This window comes from Hevea brasiliensis, unplaced genomic scaffold (genome assembly GCF_030052815.1).
Source record: "Hevea brasiliensis isolate MT/VB/25A 57/8 unplaced genomic scaffold, ASM3005281v1 Scaf517, whole genome shotgun sequence".
In the NCBI taxonomy this organism is placed as follows: Eukaryota; Viridiplantae; Streptophyta; class Magnoliopsida; order Malpighiales; family Euphorbiaceae; genus Hevea; species Hevea brasiliensis.
The window spans coordinates 13,794-38,185 of NW_026615048.1; the positions used below are offsets into that span (position 1 = coordinate 13,794).

The following is a 24,392-nucleotide window of genomic DNA, read 5'->3' on the forward strand; positions in this document are numbered from 1 at the left end:
GGTTTACTATAATTCCTCTAAATTAACATTCTTGCACTTCCACGCATGTCAACATATTAATCAAACAACTCGAATTCCAATACCAAAATTTTTAGTAGTCACAATCCACGCAACAGAAAAGCCCAGCAATCAAACAGAGGAGGAACATAAATTGCCAGAGGCCAATATCACTGGCTTTAGACTTTTTTTTTTTTTGGCAATTTCTGGGCACTCCAGCAAAGAAGAAACGCAAATAGATTACCAGTTTCATCGAGGCGCAAAGCTTGAACGCAATTGTGCTGGATTAAGGTCAGTAAACAGTTCTTCACACGCATCTGAGAGAGCTCAGTGTATCGGACAATATTATGGAGAGTTAGGGATCCTTTGCGGCGTATTTGATGCCGTGCCGAGTCTTCACCATTGCTGCATATGAGAGGCGGAGTGGAGTAGACGAATTGTTGGGCGTTCTCTTTATTAAAATGGTGGCATCACTTTCACGCATCAATGGGGTCCATAGCTCAGTGGTAGAGCATTTGACTGCAGATCAAGAGGTCACCGGTTCGAACCCGGTTGGGCCCTTTCATTATTTAAAAAAAGAAAATTTTTTATGGACATATTTGTCCTTTATTGAATGGGCTTATGTGCTACTGGACTTTTATATATATATATATATTTAAATGTCAAGAATTTTTATTTTTTCTTTCATACACAGTGAACACCTAATAACCTTTCCTGACGGATTAATTTTTTTAATTGATAAATAAATAAAATTTTAATTAGAATTGAAATTTAAAATTTTATAGCCTTTAAAAATGATTTTAATTATTATTGAATTAAACTTCATGGGTGATAATATTTTCAATTTGGTGACGTTGTTTTTAAAGAAAAAATAGTATAATGTTGAAAGAAAATAGTTTAGGAGCCCAGATGTTGATGAGTATAAATTCAGAAAATAATTGATTCCAACAAAAATACAAAGAGCCCTGAAAGAGAATTCAATGCCTGGTAGCTTTATGCTCCAAATGACATGCTTCATTTCACATGGGAACATTAATGGATTGACATGATTGTGATATATAAGACAATTCCCCACCAATTGAAAGGAAGTTTAATGGCCAAACTGAAAATTGTTGTCAGTTCAATTTTCGTATATTGACATAAAATGCAATTTTTCCATACGGGGCAAATGACTGAGGGCATCTGAAAGGAGAAGAGAAGTGTATAAAAGGGTGATGAGAGTGGACAACCGAGTAAAGGCAGCCGAGGAAGACAATGAGAAAATGAAATATGCAATTTCGGCTGTAAAAGAGGAGAACAAGAAGACCCACGTGTACCAAATCGAAGGGACACATAGATGTAATGTAAGTGTGTGGGGGCGAGAGGTGCCTCTGATAGGGTTGCCTCCAGCATCTCACATGAGAGAAATATGGCTTATTATATATAAATGGCTGAGTTTCTTCCTAACACCAATAGCTGTTCGATTGCTACTCTGACCCATATAACACTCTCATTTGACACTAACATGTTATCGCACCAAATGCATGAAGACTGAAGAAGAGATAAGATAGGGTAACAGCAGACACTGTATTCTTCTTTCTTTGTATAAATCAACCAGTAGAGAAGCCCCAGGTATGCTTCAGCCAAAGCTACTGCTTCTGCTTCTTCACTGATTAGTGCAGGTGGAGAGTTCCAAAGGGATCGCATTGATTTGATGATGATCTCCACTACTGATGCTCCCAAATGAGTTTAATTCTCATTTCCATTCATTGGATCATGCGATCCCTCAGGAATTTTCCGCCTCTAGTTCTAAATTCACACCATATCCTTTCCAGGTAATAAGCCAACTTATATTCTTTCTTCCCAACTTCTTATCACCTTATCATTTGTCGCTGTTTTTATTTTCAACATAAATCTCTCTATCATCTGCGCTTTATATATAATTTTTCTTTCTTTGATCCTTTTAATTTCCAAATATCAAGGTTTAATCTGCCTCGAAAGCCCAAACCCATACTCAAAACATGTACGTTTACAGGCCCTGCCCAACTCAGCCCCAAACCATCTTAGGTCTCCTTCATACTACTTTGCTTTCTCATCTGCGAACGTGCTTAATCATTTAAGCTTTTTATGAATTGAATATAATTTTCCTGGTATCATATTATTTATTTTTATTAATAAATGAAATACATAATTAATTTATATTAAAAAAATAATAATAAATAAATGTTAAAAATTCAATTTTAAAAACAATAACAAATTTATCTATTTATATTAATAGATATAATATTTTATCAATTTACATTTAATTATTTTTAATAATTCATCAATTAAATTATTAATATTTTTTATTAAATTAGTGATTCGCTAATTTAATTGCTTAATTTAATTAAGAATCGATTAATTTTAATAACTACGAATTGACCAATAAATTATTTATTTAATTTAATTTCCATAAATATAAAGTTTTCATTCCTCCAGGAGAAATGGGTGATTCCTCTATCGTAATCTATTTTTCATAAACACTAAACCGGAATGGTCCATTTCCACCTTGACTCCGGTCTTATTTGTCCACAAACCAAATGGCAATGAGAAAATTATCAAATACGTAATAGCATTAAAATATGGTAATCTCTTGAATGTAAAATTATTTTTTTTTTTATTTATAGAAAAGTAAAATTAGAAATTGAAATGAGTGAGGTACTTACCAAAATTACCATATTCAAACTCAATTATCATTTTTAATATCTAATTTTATTTTAAATTTGATTAAATTTTATTTTAAATTATCTAAAACTGTATTAAATACACTTACTATTATCAAATTTGTTTATCTTTATATATTTTAATTAATAATATATATAAAATATATTTTTATTAATAATTTATAATATTTTAATAAAATATTATAAAAATATATTTTTATATTTAATTAATTATTTATATAAAAAATTTAAATAATAAATACCCAACGCATCAAATCTAAACTCCATCTAAAATTAATTATATATTATTTAAATTTATTCAAATAGGATTTAATTGAATTGAGTATTTGAAAATATCCCATCCCATCCCATTCCATTTATAAGTGAGAGGAAATATGTGCTCTGAGAGTGCTATATAATCCCTTCCGATAATATGCTCAATTGAAATTATTATTGGGAAAAATATTTTTTAAAATATATTAGTTAAAAGGTATTAAAAAAATATTTAAAAATAAATTTAAAAAGTTTTAGATATTAAAATATTAAAATAGTAAAATAATTTTCTTGAATTACTTTTTTTAATAGTATAATGATTTTTTTTCCTAAAAAATAATTTTAGCCTTAAAAGCTCAATATCAAATAGGTAAGATATTCAACATTAATAAGCACAATATATGTTGAATGGGTGAATTGACCCACTTAATTTTTAAAAATAAAAAATTTCAATATATATTATATATTAAATTATTCAAATGACGTATTAAAATTATTTTTTTTTAACCTTTCAAAATCTTCGAAATATTTATATATTTAATAAATTTAGATTTGTTGGACACTTCACTCTAAGACCCTATTATTTTAAATTTTTAAAATAAATAATAAAATCTTAAAAAAATAAGAAACAAAAAATTAAAACCCTACTGACTAAAACTCCAAATTAAAGACATATTCTTCTCTCTATCCCTCCTTTTGCTAACTTTCATCTCTTTATCATCTTATATTCAGAAAATCATAATTTTCCCTCTCTCTCTCTCTCTCTCTCTCTCTCTCTCTCTCTCTCTCTCTCTCTCTCTCTCTCTCTCTCTTATTGTTTTCTCTTATTCTTTAACAATTAGCTTTGTCTTTTTTCCTTTTTTTTCTGTGTTAACAAAATTAGTGAACAACTTCAAATTAATAAGTTATTTTTTTTATTTTACTTACTTGTGAAATTAGTATTGATATTACATATTATAATTTACAATTGCAAATATTTAAAAGATATATTTTACAATGAAAATTATGAAAACTCAATTGTGAAATTAAATGCAAAATTGATTGTTAAATGATTTATTAATTGTATATATTAATAAAGATGTCTTTTATAACATCGATGATAAAGAAATTATGTAATTTTTAATTGAAAATTTATTATTTGATAAAGTTGTTTTCTTTTTCCACTAAATTATTATTACATAAGAAAAGTTACATGCATTATATATATATGTATGAGTAGTTTATTAGTGTATATAATATTTTTTTAAATTAAATAAAACTTTTTTTGGCTCCATCGATTAAATTTCTTGACTTCTTCTTTGTTATTGGTATCCATTAAATAATCACATTAAATATATAACAAATTTATTAAATAGTTTTCTCTTTCAAAACGTTAAACTTGTTGGTATTATCTTTCCAAATATCGAGTGAATGTTTGATAGTTTCCATCAATTAATTAATTTAAATTCAAAAAATAATAATTTTCGTGCCGAACGGGGATAAAGCATTTGTGTTAATGGTTCAAATTTAAATCGAGTGGGTTGAATTGTCTTTTGAAGAATGCAGACTTATTGCGTACACATTTTGCGAAAGCATACACTCACAGTCAATCAATTATAACTCCGTTGTTTCCAAGCCAATTTGGAAAAACAAAAAGGAGGATGACAAGTGGCGATTAATTATTTAAATTATTAGTTTAAATGATTTTTATTATATTTAATATATATCAACGGTTGAAATTTATGGACAAGTATTTTCGGACAAGAAAAAAAAATCAATGTTTAATTGGGAAAAACCCCCCAAAGTTCTCTCCTTAATGATGGGAGCTGCCTAACTTCACAGTCCAAACGACATTAAGATCTTGACAATGCATCGCCAGCCAACAAACCCTACACCACGGTTCTCCTGTACTAAGAAAGAAACATTATTTTCAAGTTTGCTCCGTGAATGACGGAGGACAAAAGTCACTCCTTTTCAGCTGACTTGTGTCACAAAAACATTGGCTAGGCTTTTGTTTAGTTTTATTCAAACTTAATATGATCATTTTTATATAAAAAAAATTTTAGAGCAAGAAATAACTATAAAATTTTAATTCTTAATTTATTAATTCAAAAATAGTTCTAAACAGACTTGTAAAGAATTTTTGAATAGCTATAAGCTTTGAGAGATGAAAAAAAAAAAAATCACATTACCAAACAAAACAGCTCTTCATTAAAAGTCTCATTCAGATTATGTTCATACATGAAAGAAGCCAAAAGAAAAGTACAGCACCATCAAAAGTTGCCAGATATTTAGTTTTCCATACAACCATGCAAATATGGAAGCCTTAACTTCAATAATCAATGTGCATGATTCATGTGCCGGGCAGGGGTGCATCCGCATCCTCATCCGCCATTGATAGCGCGCTTGTCATTGACCGCCCATAATAACTTCTTTCGGAGAAAGAAAACAGACTATACCTTTAGGAAGCGTAGGGGGATTATTCAGGGATTACATGCTCTACATGTGTGTAAATATATGAATTAATCCAACTCTCTATTAAAAAGAAAACTGAAATAATATGTTTAAATAAATACTATTTTTTAGTGTTATCTATGTATGTTATAAAAAAAATTATTATATAAACTCATTATATTATAAATTTAAGATACAATAAATATAATGAAATTCACATATAAAATAATAAAAACCCACGTGTTGAATTTTATCGTGTAATAATTAGCAGGACACATTGGCCCTGATTGTGGGGTCATTGCCAACGATCACAAGCTTGACTATCTTCTACAAGTAGGGTTCCTGTCCATTCTCAGTTGAATGTCTTAAATTTCGTGGTGGAATTTCAATCTACAATGCCAGTTGAAACCAAGTATATAAATGGCCGAAACCTTCTCTTGAGTCTTCGCAGCAAATTCGAGCTCCTTGGCCTAGCACAAACCCTGTTGCCAACATTGTATCCTCAGTTCAAGTCTGGCCACCAAGCATACTATTTCCCTTTAGAACTGTTCCTATGGCTTGCTTCAAGACCCTGGCACTGGCAGTCCTGGCTCTTGCCCTTGTTCTCTGTGCGCGAGGCACTCTAGGTAATTATATATATGTGTTTTCTTCTCTACATAACGTTAGAGGTAACCCAGTTCATAGTATAATCTATATAATTTTAAGATCATATCTCATGTTGATATAACAAAATTAAGATGGTGGTCTGCAGGAGAAATAATATGTGAGCATCTCGACCAAGAGACATGTTCTTACGCAATATCATCCACCGGCAAGCGCTGTGTGCTCGAGAAGCACGTCAAAAGAAGCGGAGAAGAATCATACACTTGCCGTACATCTGAAATTGAAGCCGATAGATTAAGGAACTGGATCGAAACTGACCAATGCATAAAAGCATGTGGTCTCGATAGAAAATCACTGGGAATCTCATCAGATTCTCTCCTTGAGTCTCGCTTCACACAGCAGCTCTGCTCTCCTCAGTGCTACGATAGCTGCCCCAACATCGTTGATCTTTACTTCAATCTCGCCGCTGGAGAAGGTATAAATGCACCTAAACATGATTTTCATTTTCATAAACTTATCACTGGACAACAAATTTTTCTTTCGTTAGGCAAATTGTAATTTTTATAAATAAATGCTTTGATTGAACATTTATGTTCCCTTCTCATATTTCAGGTGTATTTCTTCCAAAGCTTTGTGAGTCCGCACAAGAGGGAAATGCTCGTAGAGGATTGATGGCTGATATCCGGAGCTCTGGTTTTGTTGCACCAGGACCAGTTCATCCAGTGAAGTACACGATCGCCCCAATAGTCTCCCCATCACTGGCACCCTGTTAATCAATTTCATGGCAATGAAAACGCAAAGAATCAGAACGGAGGTGTGAATTTATATATTAAGCATATAATAATAATGATAATAACGAAGTAGCACGAAGATTTTAGTAGCCAGCCGACTAGATTGCTCCATCAGGGTATAGAGTGTCCGCCTGGTTCTGTTATTTAAAAAAACAAGATGTTACGTCGGAATATTATTTTAGACGTGTTCTCCTAGTGTTAATTATATGTTTATATATGTGTTGCCATAGTCAGCTTCTTCTTTTTGAAGCAGTATAGATATCCTGGAGTCATGTAATAAACGTTTTGTATTCATAATTTCATTTTCCAAATAAATTCTGTGTGGTGATTTCGTATTTCCGTGACCCTTTGGACCATATATTGTTTTAACATTAAAAATGTTAGCCAAGCAAAGATTATATATTTTTTCTATTTTTCCTTTTTTTTTTTTTTTTAGAAATGTCTACACTTGAATAATAACTCTACAAACTGAGCAAGGACAGAAAAATTAAAGTAATTCACTTTGCCCCATATGTCACTCCAAGATTCACGACCAGAAGGCCTATAATAAAATGAATTAAGGGTATTAAAGGCAAACCAATATTTAAAACCAAAATCAAAATTTTCTATTATACTAAGGAGCTGCTAGCTTGAAAACTTAGAGACGGCAAGCTATTATTTCATGGAATTTTATAATAACATCTTAATGGCCCTTCAGAGCATTGAAAACTAGTACTTAATTATATTAATAATTAAGAACCATACGCTCCCTTTATATAAAGTATTCGCATTAATTATTTCAAGAAGCATATATTCCAGAACTAATATTTTGATTTTTTTTTTCGCTTTATAATGGTTTTAATTTAATAATAATTGTGAAGGCATATGCTTTAATTAAAATGATTAAAAATTAAATTATATATTTCCACTGATGAATCGTTTGTCATAATGAAATCTTATTAAATAAATTTATTTTAAAAGTGTTTAAGATAAATATTATTTACATATTTTTAGTGTTATTTACACTAAAAATGTTGATATTATGTATGCATAATATTGCTTATTTAATTATTTATAGCGAAATATGCAATTCTTAACATATTTTACTTTTTAATTAAAAATAATTTATTCAAATTTATTTAATAAAATAAATTTGTTACATTTGCAAACCAAAAAAAAAAATTGTTATACTTCCAAAGTCTCTTAGCATGCTGAATATATTAATTAATAATAGCCCTTCTTACCACAAAGCTCAGTATGAAACAGAGCATCTCCTTTATAACACCGGATAATTTTTTTAGAGAGGAAAATAAAGATTTATCTTTTTTATTTTTTTATTTTTATTTGAATAAAGAGAAAAAATAAAAGATGTGGAAATAAAAATGAAGTTAATTTTTTTTTATTTGAAAAGGGTTGAAAATAAAAAGAGAAAAGAAAACTTAAATAAAAAGGGTTATTTTATAATTTATTTATAAAAAAAATAACTTTTCTTTTCATTTATTTTTTAATGTTCTCTCTAAATTAAAAAGGAACATAACAAGAAGAAAAGTAAATTTATTTTTTTCTACTTTTTTTTAAATATAAAAAATTATAAATATCTCATTATTTTTCTTTAGCTATTTTCTTTCAATTTATTTTCCACACATCCCAACAGAGGGTCAATCTCTCGCGTCCCTTCAACTTATTTTTATTTGATTTTTTGTTGTACAAAATCTCTCTATGAAGATTAATTATATTATATACAAATTGTTATTTTTCTTACTTAAAAAACAATCAAAGCTTTGTGAATGGTCACTTCGGTTTAAAATTAAATTGAATTAATTAAATTAAAATAAAAAAAATTAATAATTTTAAAAAATTAAATCAAACAAAATTAATAAATATTAATAATTTGTTTAACTCTGTTTAAAGCAAATCAAATTTATATATAAAAAGAAAAATCGCATTACTATACATAAATAAATATTAACCAAACAAACCGAAGAAAATAACCCAATCTCCCAGTCAGTTACAATGAAGAAAATTACTCAATCACAGCCAAAATGATTGATGTGACTTATCCGCAAGTATACGGGTCATCTCAAGTAATAAAGTGATGAATCAAGTATCGTTCCCATGAGGATTTGCTGTTTGATTACTAAACTATGAATGAAGCGATTATTTGGGCTAATGATTAATGAATAAATGGTAAATGTAAATGAGCAAGATAAATTGATTAATCCAATTGAAATGGGTAAAGAGCAAACAAATAAATTCTAATTCTAGTTCGCAATTAAACTAAAATTAACAATGGGTAATTTAAGCAAAAGTCTAATTATGGTAAAAGTGATTCCAGAGTTGGGGGTTTATGCATAAATTAGTTGGGATTTATCTTAGGCATTCCAATTTTTAGGGAAAAATAGAGTTTGAAGGAAATTGATTCTAAATCCCTTTGATATCTTTTTCAAGCAAATCAAAGCGTATTCTAAAATAACCAAACCTACTTTCGTATGTATTTGATTACTTTAAAACCCATTAAGTTTTGTAACCAATAATTAATTCCTCTTAAAGTCCTAGTTTATTTCTAAATCTAGGTGATTTTAAGTTCCAATTCATGATTACCCATCAATGACTTTCACCTTTCGGTCCTTCAATCAAAGATTAACACAATACTCAATGGGTACCAACATTAGGCAAGTAAATCAAGCACACAAGGAAGGAATCAAAACTCATATTCATATAAAATAAGGAAATACCCAGTCCAAATCCACAAATTAATCTAAGACATATTTCCCAACTCTGAAATCTAAAGAAATTACTCGCTCATGATGGTATTTACAAGAAATATTGATGGAAGAATATAGAAAAACATGATAAAAGGACTGAAATGGGAAAACCCATGTGGAAGAACCAAGGTCTCTGGTTTCTGGAGCTCCAAACTCGTGCAGCAGCTCCTCTTCCTAGAGAGAATGGCGTCTTCTCTCCCTCTTTCTATATAATTTTCTTTCCTTTTTTCTTTTCCTCCCCTTCCTCTTGTGGCAAAAATAAGGAAATGATGAATTTATATGGTCCCTAAAAGTTGCCCTAAAAATAAATAAAAGACAAGGAGTGGATAGAAAATGAGGTGTAAAATTATACAAGTCAAAGACTATTCACGTTAGGCGATCTGCTTAGGGTTAGGCAACCCTAAGCGACTTTTTAGCGATTTCACTTACGTCGCCATGCGCTTAAGGTTAAGCGGACCTTCAACAAATCTCGCGGACTTAGAGTAAAATGGACTTTTCTGCTCATGCTTGACTTGTGCACCTTAAGCACCGCCGCTTTACCTAAGCATGATCTTAAGCAAAGCCTCAAGCAAATTTCGTCTGTTTTTCTTTTTCAATGTTTTATTTCTTTAACTTTCCTCCATGCTTAAAGAACTCCAAATTTCTTCAAATCACTTCCTATTGCACTCATTGATCTTCGATTTACCACAAAATCCTATCAAAAACAACAAAATTACAAAAATCACATATAAAGTATTTAAATTTAACAAATAAGCTAAAATAAAGCTAAAAATATAAAATATACTAAAATATAAGGGCAAAATGGATGCAAAACTACCCTAAAATGCCTATATGAAATGAGTGTAACAAATTCCCCCAAACTCAAACCTTTGCTTGTCCTCAAGCAAATTTAAAACAATTAATGCAATTTGGGGTACCTTACCTTAAATTTATGAAAATTACTTATCCAAACTCTCAAGCTTACTTTTAGCCACCAACAAACCATATACCCACTTTCAAGATGCAAAGAATTCAATCCTTACCAAAGTTATCACCGCTTAGCCTTGGGTCAATTATCCATATCATCAAGCCCAAACCAATCAATCACAAAGAATAATCATGCCTAAATAGACTATAGGGTAATCCATAAACTAAAGTGTCTCAAATAATGATGGAAGTAAATGGATGGATTTAATGATATCCCAATCCCATAGGCAATTCTCCTATTCCAATCTCCACTAATGTAGCAAAACACCATCAAAAGATCAAAAAGACTTTCAAGGGTCGTAATGGGGCTAAGGGGGTGATAATGTGGCTAACAAGAAAGGGATAAGGATAATAAAATATGAGAATAATCAAATTATTAAAAGATCAAGACACACAATTTTTTTTTTTTTTTGAATCATTTGGGAGAAGGAACTTTACAACTATTCACCAATGCTAGCATATAATTTTGAAGCTTTTAGAGGGACTATATAAATAATATTGACTTTGAATTACAATTGTCCCTTTCAATTCACCCCCAAACTCATTTCTTTGTATGCTTGAGTGGTGAATTACTTTACATACCATAATTGAATTTGCTAGCCTTTTTACTTTAGTCACTTCTCCCAACTAATTGTTATACATATATTTTTTTTTCTTTTTTTTTTTATGTGTATCTATCACTTAAAGGATTATTCTCATGGAGGGTAGGTAAGTGTTTGGGTTTATGGCTAGGTAGTAATGTGGGTTCTAAAGGAATAAGAGGGATAAATGTAGGCTCAAATTGGTTTCAAAGGAAATTTTGAAGTGAGGTTGGCTAAGGCTAAAATATGGGTTTAAAATTCAAAGAATGCCTAGATCATTTCTTTTTCAAGTGTATGCTATGATTTCGCCTTGAAAGGTTTAGGAAGATTGTTCTAGGATTGGTGAGACATCAATTAGCTACTTCTCACCTTAGAGTTTTCTCTAAGCACTCAAAGTCAATGCAATTGATTGGGTGGCCCTTGGCTAAGAAGATATAAACTAAAGCAAGAATCTAATAACTTTGCACCTATCCAGAACTTTCAATCCATCAAACCTTTCTAAAAATAAGCTTAATTACTCTTCAAAGCAACTCTCAATCCTTTAAGGACAAGGTAAAAATTTATTTTTATGATATGCATGATCCTAAAATGAATGCATAAATTGAATTAAAACTAAGTGTAATCTATATGAAAACTATATGCAAATGTTTGTATATGGGTATAGACATGTGTGTGGTATATGTAAAAGTGTATGGATTATCTATATATGGATGAATGAAATGCAATAAATGAATGAATGAAAAATTTAAAAATTTTGCAAAAATTTTGCCCTCACCCCCAAACTCAAATGAAACATTGTCCTCAATGTCTAAAATGAATGCAAAGATGGGCAAAATTGTGTGAACTAATCAATTAATGAAATATATATAATTGGGGATTAAATCAATGTAAGCTCAAGTATTTCAAAATTAGCTCAAAATGATATTAACAATGAAGCTTTAGAGAGAAAAATATGAAAAAGTATCCCAAATGTATGAATTTACATTGCTTAAGATGTTGCTTAACCTGTTGCGTAGGGTAAAGCGAAAGCATAAGCATTGGCAACATACCATAGGCTTAACTGGTGTAAGGGAAGTCATACCTCCAATCGATGTGGAAAGCATTCGGCTCAAAGAAAATTTGTGCAACTCATCAATGTCAACAAAATTAGGATTGAAGAAAAGATAAAGTGCAAAAATAATGTGCAAGAAAATGGAAAAGTGTAAAGAAATAAAATCTAATAGTTAAATCAAAAATTAAACCAAAAAGCATTCACAGAGTATCTATGTCCATAGCAGAAAATAAAATAGAGTAAACGAAAAGAAGGAAGTGCAGGTATAATCATAAAAACTAATTACCAAAGTATTACAACCATGACCAAAGTTTGAAAATTAAAATAAACAGATTACAAAATAAACCTAAAACAGAAATTAGAACTATTGCTACTGATCAAGCTTTGCTGTCAAGGCTTTGCTGTCAAGGCTTTGCTGCTGCACCAGGGTGTGCTTCATGTTCTGCAGTAGGTTCATTGTGATCCGAAGCTTCAGAAGCAGTTTCCAAGTTTTCTGTTAAGTCTTTCATTTCTTGAAACATGGCTTGGCCCCAATGATATAAATTGTTGTAGGATTGGGCCAGTTTGTTGTAAAGCTCTAGCATTTGAAGTTGATGTTGCTTCTGTTTCTTTTTAAGAGATAAAAGTCTCTTTTTAAGTTTCTTTTCTAGCTTCTTCTTTTGGTTAACCTGCTCCTGACCCATGGTTTCAATTTTGATTTCTAAGCTCTTCAAGGTAGCAAGAATTTCTGTGGTGTCAGGTGAGGGAACAGATGGTTGGACAGTGAAACTTGCTATTCTGGATTCCAAGGATCTTAAGAGGGATAAAATGTCTGCTGAAAACTGTGGGGTAGAGGTTGGTTGTGGTTCTGCTGGTGCAAAAGTGGTGGGGTCTGCAGTACCAGTGGTATCAGGATGCTGCTGTAACAGAGTATAGGTATGGCCTACTTTCTCACAAACATCCATATGCAGCAACATTGTCTTTGTCTATATATGATTCCCAGAAACCGGCAATTTATATAGACTAGCATCAAAGCTAAATGAGTTTGCTATAGCAGTTATATACCCCCCAAAAACAATACTACCTTTAGTATGCTTTGTGACAATTTGGTGCCAATGAGTAGCTATGAAATGGGCTGTGCTTACTTGTTTTCTCTCCTTCATGCACCACAAGAGAAACAAATCCCCAGCACCCACAATACTGTTACTGTGTCCCCTTCCTAAAACAGTGTAAGTAATGAACCTATGGAGGTATTTCAATACATGGTCAACTATCCTAGAGGCTTTTGCAGTCCTCTGTGTATAATAACCCCCAAAAGGTGCAATATCCTTCCAGAATTGAACAGGGTCATAAACAGTTTGCTGCCACTCAATGTTTTTATATCCTGAATCCTGAAAACCAAAAATTGCATTCATAGCAGCCATGTCTAATTCCCTATCAATTCCAGCACATCGAAAATATATCATATCTTTATGTTCAGGCACTGTTGGTTTGAAACTCAACCTTAGGGAACTCAAAAATACGAGGGGTAGATCCTTGTACACTGGTTCCCTAATTTTAGCAAAGTCAGTCCAGCTAACAGCATTCAAATAGGCAAATACAGAGTCATAAATGCCTAATTCTTTCAAAATCTGCTCATCCATATACTTGTTTGCCAAAATAGTTTTAGAAACTAATTTCTCATAGGCCTTTTTCATATCCATATCCCTAAAAGCCCAAGGTAATGGAGAAATTACCTCCTCTATAGTATCTGCAGATGACGCAGGTGCTGGAGTTTGCAAGGAAGACTGAGATACTGGTGTTTGGGTCACCTTTGGTCTTTGAGTTTGTGAGGAAGACCTGGTCCTTTTGCTAACTGGTTCAGAGGACGGCTGAGGTGGAGAATTCAGGTCGAAAGGAACAGAGGGTACTCGTTTCCGTTTTCCGACAGGGGTTTTCTTAAGTTTACTTGCAGATTTTTTTGTTTTGCCTTGGGTTCTCGTTTGAGTAGGCACAGTTCAGCAGTTACTGGGAATGGGTGTCGGGAATTGGTGTTTCATTTTGTGGATCGGATTGCGGCGAGAGGGGAGTCGGTGGAATGAAAGGTGGTATTTGGCTTGGGGGTGGTGGCGGTGACTGAGGTGGTGGCGATTGAGGTAATGGCGGCGTTTGTGGTGGCGGTGGATCGAGGAGCGCGACTGGGTCAAGTTAGGGTTTGTGGGTAATGAGGATGGAATACCCATTTTTGATTTGACAGAATGTTGAAGTCCACTGAGTTTGGGTTTGTGGGAAGACCACATTTTAGTTCTTACCATTTTAATGAAAAGGAAGAAACCTTTCGCTTCTGTAAAATTGCCTAAGAAATGGCGTGAGAAAGGAGTCGATGAGGTTATCGGGAGTGTGGGTGAAGCTTTTGGAAAATTGGCGGAAGTGCTGGGCCTTTTAAAATGTGGGGTAGACGTGGTATTCTGGGCCATGCTTAGGGTTAGGCATAAGGTTCAGCAGAATTTGCTTAAGACTCTGCTTGACAAGCAATGTCATCAGCAAGTTTCGGCAGGTTTTGGGAAAAATCGTGGTTTTGCTTACCAAAATCAGTCCAAGAGCTATGGAATGCTATTGTGACCCTCAGCAATTACCAAATACACACAAACACCATAAAATTGAGGGATTTAAGTTCATAATCTCTTAAAACTCATCAAACACCATATATTTTCATTTACCTCATGCAAGCATTTTTTTCAATTTAGGCATCTATTTTAACTACCTTTGTACACATTTAATGAAATGGTCTCCTTTCTTTACTTATACCAAAAGCACATTTTCAGCAGCATTTTGGACAAGTTCCAATCAATCAAGAATTGCAGAAAAGACATAGAAATTGACTTTTTAACAAAGATGAACATGAGAGCGTATACAAGAACCAAAATGCAGATTCAAAAATTAGCAAGAATTCCAAACAAAAGCATGCAAATTCCTATCGACTACAAAATTATATATACACTAAAAGGTGAAACTTAACAAACATTATTTTTGCACTTCAATAAAGCTCTCATCACCCTAAATATCAAAATTGATCCTCATTCAAGTTGCATTTCACAGAATTTACACAAAACACAAAATCAAACATGTGCTATCAAGTAGATTGCAATATCAGCAATTTAGCACAAGTTTAAAGGTGTTACTGTTCACAGGCACTGCATAAAGTGCAGAATTTTGCTTATACTTGCTTCCCTTCAATTCTTTGTTTTTGCCACAAGTGGAAACTTGCCCCATCTTCATGAATGACCTACAAAAGATAAACAAATGTCACTTTTGAGATTAATGGGGGTGAAAACTGAAATGAAATTAAATGGAAATTAATTACTATAAAAGGATACGCTTGGGTTGCCTCCCAAGAAGCGCTTGTTTAAGGTCTTAAGCTTGACCTTCCACTTCAATTCTCCTAAGTATCCCTGACTGGAGAACCAAGCCATGAAACCTCTACAAACTTTTGCGTGGGTTCTCCATCAATATAGTGTTTTAATCTCTGCCCATTAACTTTGAAAGTCCCTGAGGTCTCATTGCCTAACTCAACAGCTCCATAGGGGTATACTTTTATAACAGTGTAGGGCCCTGACCATCTTGACTTCAATTTTCCTGGAAATAACCTTAACCTAGAGTTATATAGGAGAACAACATCACCTTCTTGAAATTCTTTCCTCCTAATATGCTTATCATGCCATCTCTTAGTTCTTTCCTTGTAAATCTTGGCATTTTCATAAGCATCCAATCTAAGCTCCTCAAGTTCATTTAGTTGCAGCATTCTTTTTTCTCCTGCAGTTTTTAAGTCAAAGTTCAGTGTCCTTATGGCCCAATATGCTCTATGCTCCAACTCCAAAGGTAAATGACAAGCTTTCCCATAAACCAATCTAAATGGGGTAGTTCCGATAGGGGTTTTAAAAGCTGTTCTATAGGCCCAAAGAGCATCATCTAACTTTAGTGACCAATCTTTCCTTGAACAATTCACTGTTTTCTCAAGAATTCTTTTCAGCTCTCTATTGGAGATCTCCACTTGACCACTAGTTTGTGGATGGTAGGGTGTTGCAACCTTATGCTTCACTCCATATTTTTGCAATAATCTTTCAAATTGATGGTTGCAAAAATGAGAACCTCCATCACTTATAATGGCACGTGGAGTTCCAAATCTTGTAAAAATGAACTTTTTAAGGAATTTAATCACAACTCTTACATCATTAGTTGGAGATGGTATAGCTTCAACCCATTTGCTCACATAATCTACTCCAACTAAAATGTATTTGTGTCCCAAGGACGATGGAAAAGGTCCCATGAAATCAATGCCCCACACATCAAATAATTCCACTTCCAATATATTTTGGAGGGGCATTTCATCTATCTTTGAGATATTACCCATCCTTTGACACCTATCACATGCATTTACAAACTTCCTCACATCCTTAAACATGTGTGGCCAAAAGAACCCTGCTTGAAGAACTTTTTCAGCCTTTGTCACACTCATATGACCCCATAAAGTGAAGAATGGCAATCTTTGATAACATTCCCTATCTCCTCATCAGCTAAACATCTTCTAATCAGCCCATCTCCACATCTCTTGAACAAAAATGGTTCCTCCCAATCATAATCCTTCACATCAAAAAGAAATTTCTTCTTTTGATGCCATGTTAAATCAGTGGAAGGATTCCACACACTAGATAGTTCACAAAATCTGCATACCAAGGTGTTTTTGCATTCATGATTACTATGATTGCTCATCAGGAAAATAATCATCTATTGGGGGCTCTTTTCCCAAATTGTCTCCTTGTTCTTGCCTCAATCTAGATAGATGATCCGCTACCACATTTTCTACTCCTTTCTTATCTTTAATTTCCAAGTCAAACTCTTGAAGGAGTAACACCCACCTTATCAATCTAGGTTTAGCCTCTTTTTTCTGAAGGAGATACTTGATAGCTGCATGATCTGTGTATACTATGACCTTAGATCCCACAAGATAGGACCTGAATTTGTCTACTGCAAATACTACTGTCAAAAACTCTTTCTCTGTAGTAGAGTAATTTATTTGAGCATCATCTAAGGTCCTACTTGCATAGTATATTGCATGCACTTTCTTATCTTTCCTTTGTCCCAAAACAGCCCCAATGGCATAATCACTAGCATCGCACATTAACTCAAAAGGTAATGACCAATCGGGTGGCTGCATAATAGGAGCAGATATCAAAGCTTCCTTTATCCTGCAAAAAGCATTCATACAATTAGTATCAAAATTAAATTCCACATCTTTACTCAATAAATTGGTAAGAGGTTTAGAAATCTTAGAGAAATCTCCTGTAAAATCCAGCATGCCCCAAGAAACTCCTCACTCCCTTCACAGATGTTGGGGGTGGCATTTTCTCAATAATTTCTACCTTTGCTTTGTCCACCTCAATACCCCTGTTTGACACAAGATGTCCCAAAACAATTCCTTCTTGCACCATAAAATGGCACTTTTCCCAATTCAAAACTAAATTGAACTCTTCACATCTCTGCAAAACCTTAGACAAATTAGATAAGCATTCATCAAAAGATTTACCATACACAGAAAAATCATCCATGAACACTTCCATAATATCCTCAATCATGTCAGAAAATATGGACATCATACATCGTTGAAATGTAGCAGGGGCATTACATAGTCCAAATGGCATCCTTCGGTATGCAAAGGTACCATAAGGACATGTGAAGGTAGTTTTATCCTGATCATCTGGGTGAATAGGGATCTGAAAGAACCCTGAATAGCCATCCAAATAGCAAAAATAAGAATGATGAGCTAGTCTCTCAAGCATTTGATCTATAAATGGTAATGGAAAATGGTCCTTTCTAGTTGCCTTATTCAATTTTCTATAGTCTATACACATTCTCCATCCGATTCTGATTCTTGTAGGTATTAGTTCATCATTTTCATTTTTCACTCTTGTGATGCCCCCTTTCTTAGGTACAACATGAATCGGATTTACCCAATTCTTTGTCGAAGCAGTGTAAATGATACTGCATCAAGCAATTTCAAGATCTCTTTTTCACAACCTCTTTCATGTTTGGATTCAATCTCCTTTGTGATTCTCGAGAGGCTTTATGGTCATTTTCCAACAAAATTCTATGCATGCACACAGAAGGATGTATTCCTTTAATATCATCAATGGTATAACCAATTATCCTTCTATGCTTCCTAAGAACTCTCAATAATTTTTCAACTTCACAATCAGTCAATTTAGCACTAACAATCACAGGATATGTAGAATTTTGACCTAGAAAAGCATACCTGAGATTTGTTGGAAGAGGTTTCAACTCTACCTTTGGTGCTTCACTTTTCTCAAGCTTTGATGATGAAGTTGTTTCTTGCTTCAAGTCCCCAATTTTTCAATATCAACCATAGGCAATGGTGGATTTCCTTCCAAAATTGTAGCATATTCTGACTTCCTCAATCTCATCCCCTTTTTTGATGTTATGAACCAAACAAGCTTCTAAGGGATCTTTAGGATGTTGCTTTTTAAGCACTTCTCTAACCTCTTCATCTATCACATCAACTCTCAAGCATGAGTTTGAATCATCTTTCTTTTTCATTGCTTGAAACAAATTAAATTCAACTTTCTCTTCCCCAACTTCTAATTTAAGTCTCCCATTTTTTACATCAATCACAGCTCCAGCAGTAGCAAGGAAAGGTCTACCAAGAATAATAGGAATGTGTACATCATCCTCCATCTCCAATACCACAAAATCCACTGGTATGAAAAATTTTCCAACTTTCAGAGGAACATTCTCAACTATCCCAATTGGAAATTTAATAGACCTATCTGCTAACTGTAGTGATATGGTAGTAGACTTCATTTCTCCAATCTTCATTTTCTCATAGATAGACAATGGCATCAGACTAACACTGGCTCCAAGATCGCATAAAGCCTTATCTATACTGATATCCCCAATGTGACATGGTATGGAGAAACTTCCAGGATCCTTCAGTTTGGGTGGAAGCTTATTTTGCAAAATAGCACTGCTGTCTTCCGTGAGAGCTACAGTCTCAAATTCCTCCAATTTCTTCTTGTTAGATAAAATTTCCTTCAAAAATTTGGCATATGAAGGCATTTGTGCTAAGGCATCAGTGAAAGGAATAGTCACATGCAAAGACTTCAATACCTCCAAAAACTTCCCAAATTGTTTATCCAATTTCGCTTCAAACCTTTGTGGGAATGGTAAAGGTGGCATGTAGGCTTTAGGTGCAACATATTTAGGTTCTTCCTCTTTGCTCTCCCTCTCCTTACTTCCTTTTTCTTCCACCAATTTTCTTTTTCAGCTTCAATTCTAACTTCAACTTCAGTTTGTTCATCTCCTTCTCTGCTTTTCTTTTCTTCAACTTCCTCTTCAATCTTTTTATCTCCATTCTTCAATATTTTTCCACTTCTCAATGTAATAGCCTTGCAATGCTCCCTTGAATTTTCTAGTTGGCTAGGAAGCTTCCCAAATGCTTTGTTACTTGAAGAGCTAGCTTGTTGAGCTATTTGATTCTCTAACATCTTGTTGTGTGTTGCCATTTGATCCACTTTAGATGCTAATTGAGAAATCATTTCTTGTTGACTTTGATGGCTCACAAGTAGAGTTTCAATCATAGATTCCAATCTAGCTGTCTTGTCTAGTTGTGCTTGTTGTGGTAGAGGTGGAGCAGGTGCATTTTGAGGTTTAGAAATTCCAGGAGGGGGGCCTCTATTCTGCTGAAAATTCTGATTTTGTTGATACCCAGAAGGTTGCTGAAAATTCTGATTTTGCCCTTGTCTACCTCCCCAAGAGAAATTGGGGTGGTTTCTCCATGCTGGATCATAAGTCGCAGAAAATGGGTTACCACCTGGCCTTTGATTGTAGTTCCCCACATAATCCACTTGCTCACTTGAAAAATCTTGATTAAGTGCAGAAAAATCTGCGCACAATTGACATTTGCAGCTCAACTTCTCTTGAATTACTAGAACCTCCTATGAAGAATCTACTTTCATGCTCAGCTTGTCCATCTTCCTTGTCAAAGCATCAAACTTAGCATTAATCATATTCATGGCATCAAGCTCAAACATACCAGCTGGTTTCTTGATCTCATTCCTCTCACAACTCCATTGGTAGTTGTTATAAGCAATTTTATCAAGAGCGGAAAAAGCTTCATCTTCAGATTTCTCCATAAGGTCACCTCCAGAAGATGCATCAATTGTACTTCTAATAGCTGGTGAAACTCCATTGTAAAAGTGTTGAACAAGCATCCACTTAGGAATCCCATGATGTGGACATCTCCTTTGCAAATCCTTGTACCTCTCCCATGCTTCATACAAGCTCTCATCATCTCTAGGTTTAAAAGAAGTCAGCTCATTTCTCAGATTAGCTGTCTTGCTTGGTGGAAAATATTGAGCTAAAAATGCTTGAGAAAGTTCATCCCATGTTGTGATAGAACCCGGTGGCAAAGAATGTAACCACTCTCTAGCTCGGTCCTTCAGAGAAAAAGGAAATAATCTGAGTCGAATTGCATCATCAGAAACTCCATTTATCTTCAACATATCACTGATCTCAAGAAAGTGTGCTAGATGCACATGTGGACTTTCACTTGGATTTCCTCCAAATTGTGCTTGTTGTACCATTTGACAAAGTGTGCTTGATTCAAAATTATTGGCTTCTACTCTTGGTCTTGTGATACTTGGCATGAAATCTCCAATGTTAGGATAGGCATGATCCTTCACAGAGCGGTTGTTATTGTTATTGTTGTTGTTGTTAGCCATTTCTTCTTGTAATTCCTCTTGCTCTTGTGCTCTTTCTTGTTGTTGTTGAGCCTTAATTTCAGCTTTTCTCCTCTTAGATTCTGCTCTTAAAGCTTTTTCTGTCTTCTCTATTTCAGGTCAAAGAATAAATTGATTTCTTCACTTTTTGTCCTTCTCATAAAATAAAGCACCTGAAAAACAAAAATAAACAAATTCTCAAAGTAAAATGGTAAAAAGAAATAAAATAAAATGCCCAAATTAACCAAACAAACAATTGTTTAATATCAAACAAAAAATCAAATCCCCGGCAACGGCGCCAAAAACTTGATGTGACTTATCCGCAAGTATACGGGTCGTCTCAAGTAATAAAGTGATGAATCAAGTATCGTTCCCACGAGGATTTGCTGTTTGATTACTAAACTATGAATGAAGCGATTATTTAGGCTAATGATTAATGAATAAATGGTAAATGTAAATGAGCAAGGTAAATTGATTAATCCAATTGAAATGGGTAAAGAGCAAACAAATAAATTCTAATTCTAGTTCGCAATTAAACTAAAATTAACAATGGGTAATTTAAGCAAAAGTCTAATTATGGTAAAAGTGATTCCAGAGTTGGGGGTTTATGCATAAATTAGTTGGGATTTATCTTGGGCATTCCAATTTTTAGGGAAAAATAGAGTTTGAAGGAAATTGATTCTAAATCCCTTTGATATCTTTTTCAAGCAAATCAAAGCGTATTCTAAAATAACCAAACCTACTTTCGTATGTATTTGATTACTTTAAAACCCATTAAGTTTTGTAACCAATAATTAATTCCTCTTAAAGTCCTAGTTTATTTCTAAATCTAGGTGATTTTAAGTTCCAATCCATGATTACCCATCAATGACTTTCACCTTTCGGTCCTTCAATCAAAGATTAACACAATACCCAATGGGTACCAACATTAGGCAAGTAAATCAAGCACACAAGGAAGGAATCAAAACTCATATTCATATAAAATAAGGAAATACCCAGTCCAAATCCACAAATTAATCTAAGACATATTTCCCAACTCTGAAATCTAAAGAAATTACTCACTCATGATGGTATTTACAAGAAATATTGATGGAAGAATATAGAAAAACATGATAAAAGGACTGAAATGGGAAAACCCAGGTGGAAGAACCAAGGTCTCTGGTTTCTGGAGCTCCAAACTCGTGCAGCAGCTCCTCTTCCTAGAGAGAATGGCGTCTTCTCTCCCTCTTTCTATATAATTTTCTTTCCTTTTTTTTTTTCCTCCCGTTCCTCTTGTGGCAAAAATAAGGAAATGATGAATTTATATGGTCCCTAAAAGTTGCCCTAAAATAAACAAAAGACAAGGAGTGGATAGGAAATGAGGTGTAAAATTATCCAAGTCAAGAAGACTATTCACGTTAGGCGATGCTTAGGGTTGGCTTAACCTAAGCGACTTTTTAGCAGATTTCACTGGTCGACATGCGCTTAAGGTTAAGCGCACCAAGCAAATCTCGCAGACTTATATTAAAATGGACTTTTTTTCTCATGCTTGACTTGTGCTGCACCTTAAGCACTGCCGCTTTACCCTAAGCATGATCTTAAGCAAAGCCTCAAGCAAATTTCGGCTGGTTTGCTTTTTTAAGGTTTGATTTCTTTAACTTTCCTCCATGCTTAAAGAACTCCAAATTTCTTCAAATCACTTCCTATTGCACTCATTGATCTTCGATTTGCCACAAAATCCTATCAAAAACAACAAAATTACAAAAATCACATATAAAGTATTTAAATTTAACAAATAAGCTAAAATAAAGCTAAAAACATAAAATATACTAAAATATAAGGACAAAATGGATGCAAAACTACCCTAAAATACCTATATGAAATGAGTGTAACAATGATCCCCTCGTCCGTGCCAAATCCCAATCCATCATCCCAGCAGCCAAGCAATGATTTTCAATTAAAAAAAAAAAGATCAATCCCACAACCAAGCAAAATCAACAACTTGCAAATCGCTGTTGGTGATGAGGTGTGAGTGCAATGAGCTGATGAAGTGCGATGTGAGGCGAGGTGACGGCGACCAGGAAAATCCAATAAATGCTATTGGTGACGAGAAGAGTGGGAATGAGGTGACTGAGGGTTCTCTCTGGGGCTAGGGCTAAAAAAATAAAGAAACAGAGAGGGGGGAGAATAGATGAGAACCACCGAGATTTGTCTTGGTGAGTGAGAGGGCTTGCGGCCCTATTCTCTGTGGAGCATCTATATCGACGATGTGCAAGAGATAGAAGGGTCGAAAGGGTAGAAGAGAATCGGAGAAGGCAGAGGTTCTACGTTGAGTGTAGATTGTGGGGAGGGCAACAGGTATAAATGAGGAGGCAAAAACGGCGCGTTTTAAACTTCAATATGTTCATTTTGTCGATTTAAAAAAAAATGAATTAAAAATCGAGAATCTCAAAAACTTTAAATCGAACCATTTAAATTAAAAAAATAAATTAATTGAACAAAATTAATTCAACAGTAATACCATGTGGATGAATAGGGATAGATTAGTATTTTTCCAATTTTTAATTACATTTATTACAATTTCTCTCTAATTAGAATGCATATTTTCAATATAACAACTTTCAAAAATTTAATTGGCTAATATTCTTAATTTAATTTTTTGCAAAACTCTTCATTTTTTCATATTGTCTCCATAAAAATTAAGAACAAATATTTCATATTACGTTTTCCTTCTTAATTTCTACGATTTTCATCTTAAGCAAATATTTTGTTCTTTGAATGCTTTATGCATGACACAGCTGATGATTAAAATCATTTGCCGCCCAAATCAACCAATTTTCAGTTGTTTGTGGTTTTAATGAAAATAAAAATTATAAATTACCATAATTAAAATATTAATTTAATAATATTAAATACGTAGGAGTGTGTGAATGATAGGTTTGATTTCAAATTAAAACAAATTGAAAAATTCAAAACAGAATTTCATTTAAAATTAAAATCAAACCGCAGTGTATAAACAATTAAATTAAATCAAACCAAAAAATGAACGATTAGGTCTTGTTCAAATATTTGGTTCTTTCAAATTTTCATTTTTTTTCTATGTTTATCACAAATTCAATCACTGATTTCAAACATTCAAAACAAAATAAAATAATAATTAATTTTTTTAAAACCAAACAAAAAAATCTATTTCTTAAATATTTTAAATTGAATCTAATTTTTTTAATAATTTAGTTGAATTGATTTTTTCGATTTGACCTAACTTCTGCTCACTCTTAGTAAATAATGTATGAATTAATTACGCTATACAAAACATGATTTCATATAATTAGTATATTGTAGTATTCATATATTAGTATATGGTACTATAATATGTACTAGCTTTTTCATCAATTATTCTTTAAATAATTTAATTAGTACTTAAGTCAATTATTAAATATATTACAATTAAATGTGCTATACACACCTTAACTCCATATAATTAGTACATTGCATCATAATATGTGCCAATTTTTTTTTCAATTGCTCTTTATAATTCAATTA

General features: G+C 33.1%; 1 protein-coding gene and 2 non-coding genes across 3 annotated transcripts; all 3 read left to right on the forward strand.

Annotated features, from left to right (window-relative positions):
• The first annotated feature begins 486 nt into the window (after nt 1–486).
• TRNAC-GCA (transfer RNA cysteine (anticodon GCA)) lies at nt 487–558 on the forward strand. Its single transcript has one exon. It is a non-coding gene; the product is annotated as a tRNA-Cys (tRNA).
• Nucleotides 559–5,814: 5,256 nt separating this feature from the next.
• On the forward strand, nt 5,815–7,113 carry LOC110671765 (uncharacterized). The gene is made up of 3 exons (XM_021834332.2): nt 5,815–6,010; nt 6,136–6,462; nt 6,600–7,113. Exons 1-3 carry the CDS (start codon nt 5,938–5,940, stop codon nt 6,758–6,760), a joined length of 561 nt encoding a protein of 186 aa, XP_021690024.1. The 5' UTR covers nt 5,815–5,937; the 3' UTR covers nt 6,761–7,113.
• Nucleotides 7,114–20,373: 13,260 nt separating this feature from the next.
• LOC131177509 (small nucleolar RNA R71) lies at nt 20,374–20,480 on the forward strand. The gene has a single exon (XR_009146961.1). It is a non-coding gene; the product is annotated as a small nucleolar RNA R71 (small nucleolar RNA).
• The last annotated feature ends 3,912 nt before the right edge of the window (nt 20,481–24,392 follow it).

What these genes read in the sequence shown, in the direction of transcription:
- LOC110671765 (XM_021834332.2), top strand. Translation starts at nt 5,938, where the DNA reads ATGGCTTGCTTCAAGACCCTGGCACTGGCAGTCCTGGCTCTTGCCCTT. An exon ending in CTGTGCGCGAGGCACTCTAG is followed by an intron (nt 6,011 to 6,135) that starts GTAATTATATAT and finishes GGTGGTCTGCAG; the next exon opens with GAGAAATAATATGTGAGCAT. An exon ending in CAATCTCGCCGCTGGAGAAG is followed by an intron (nt 6,463 to 6,599) that starts GTATAAATGCAC and finishes CTCATATTTCAG; the next exon opens with GTGTATTTCTTCCAAAGCTT.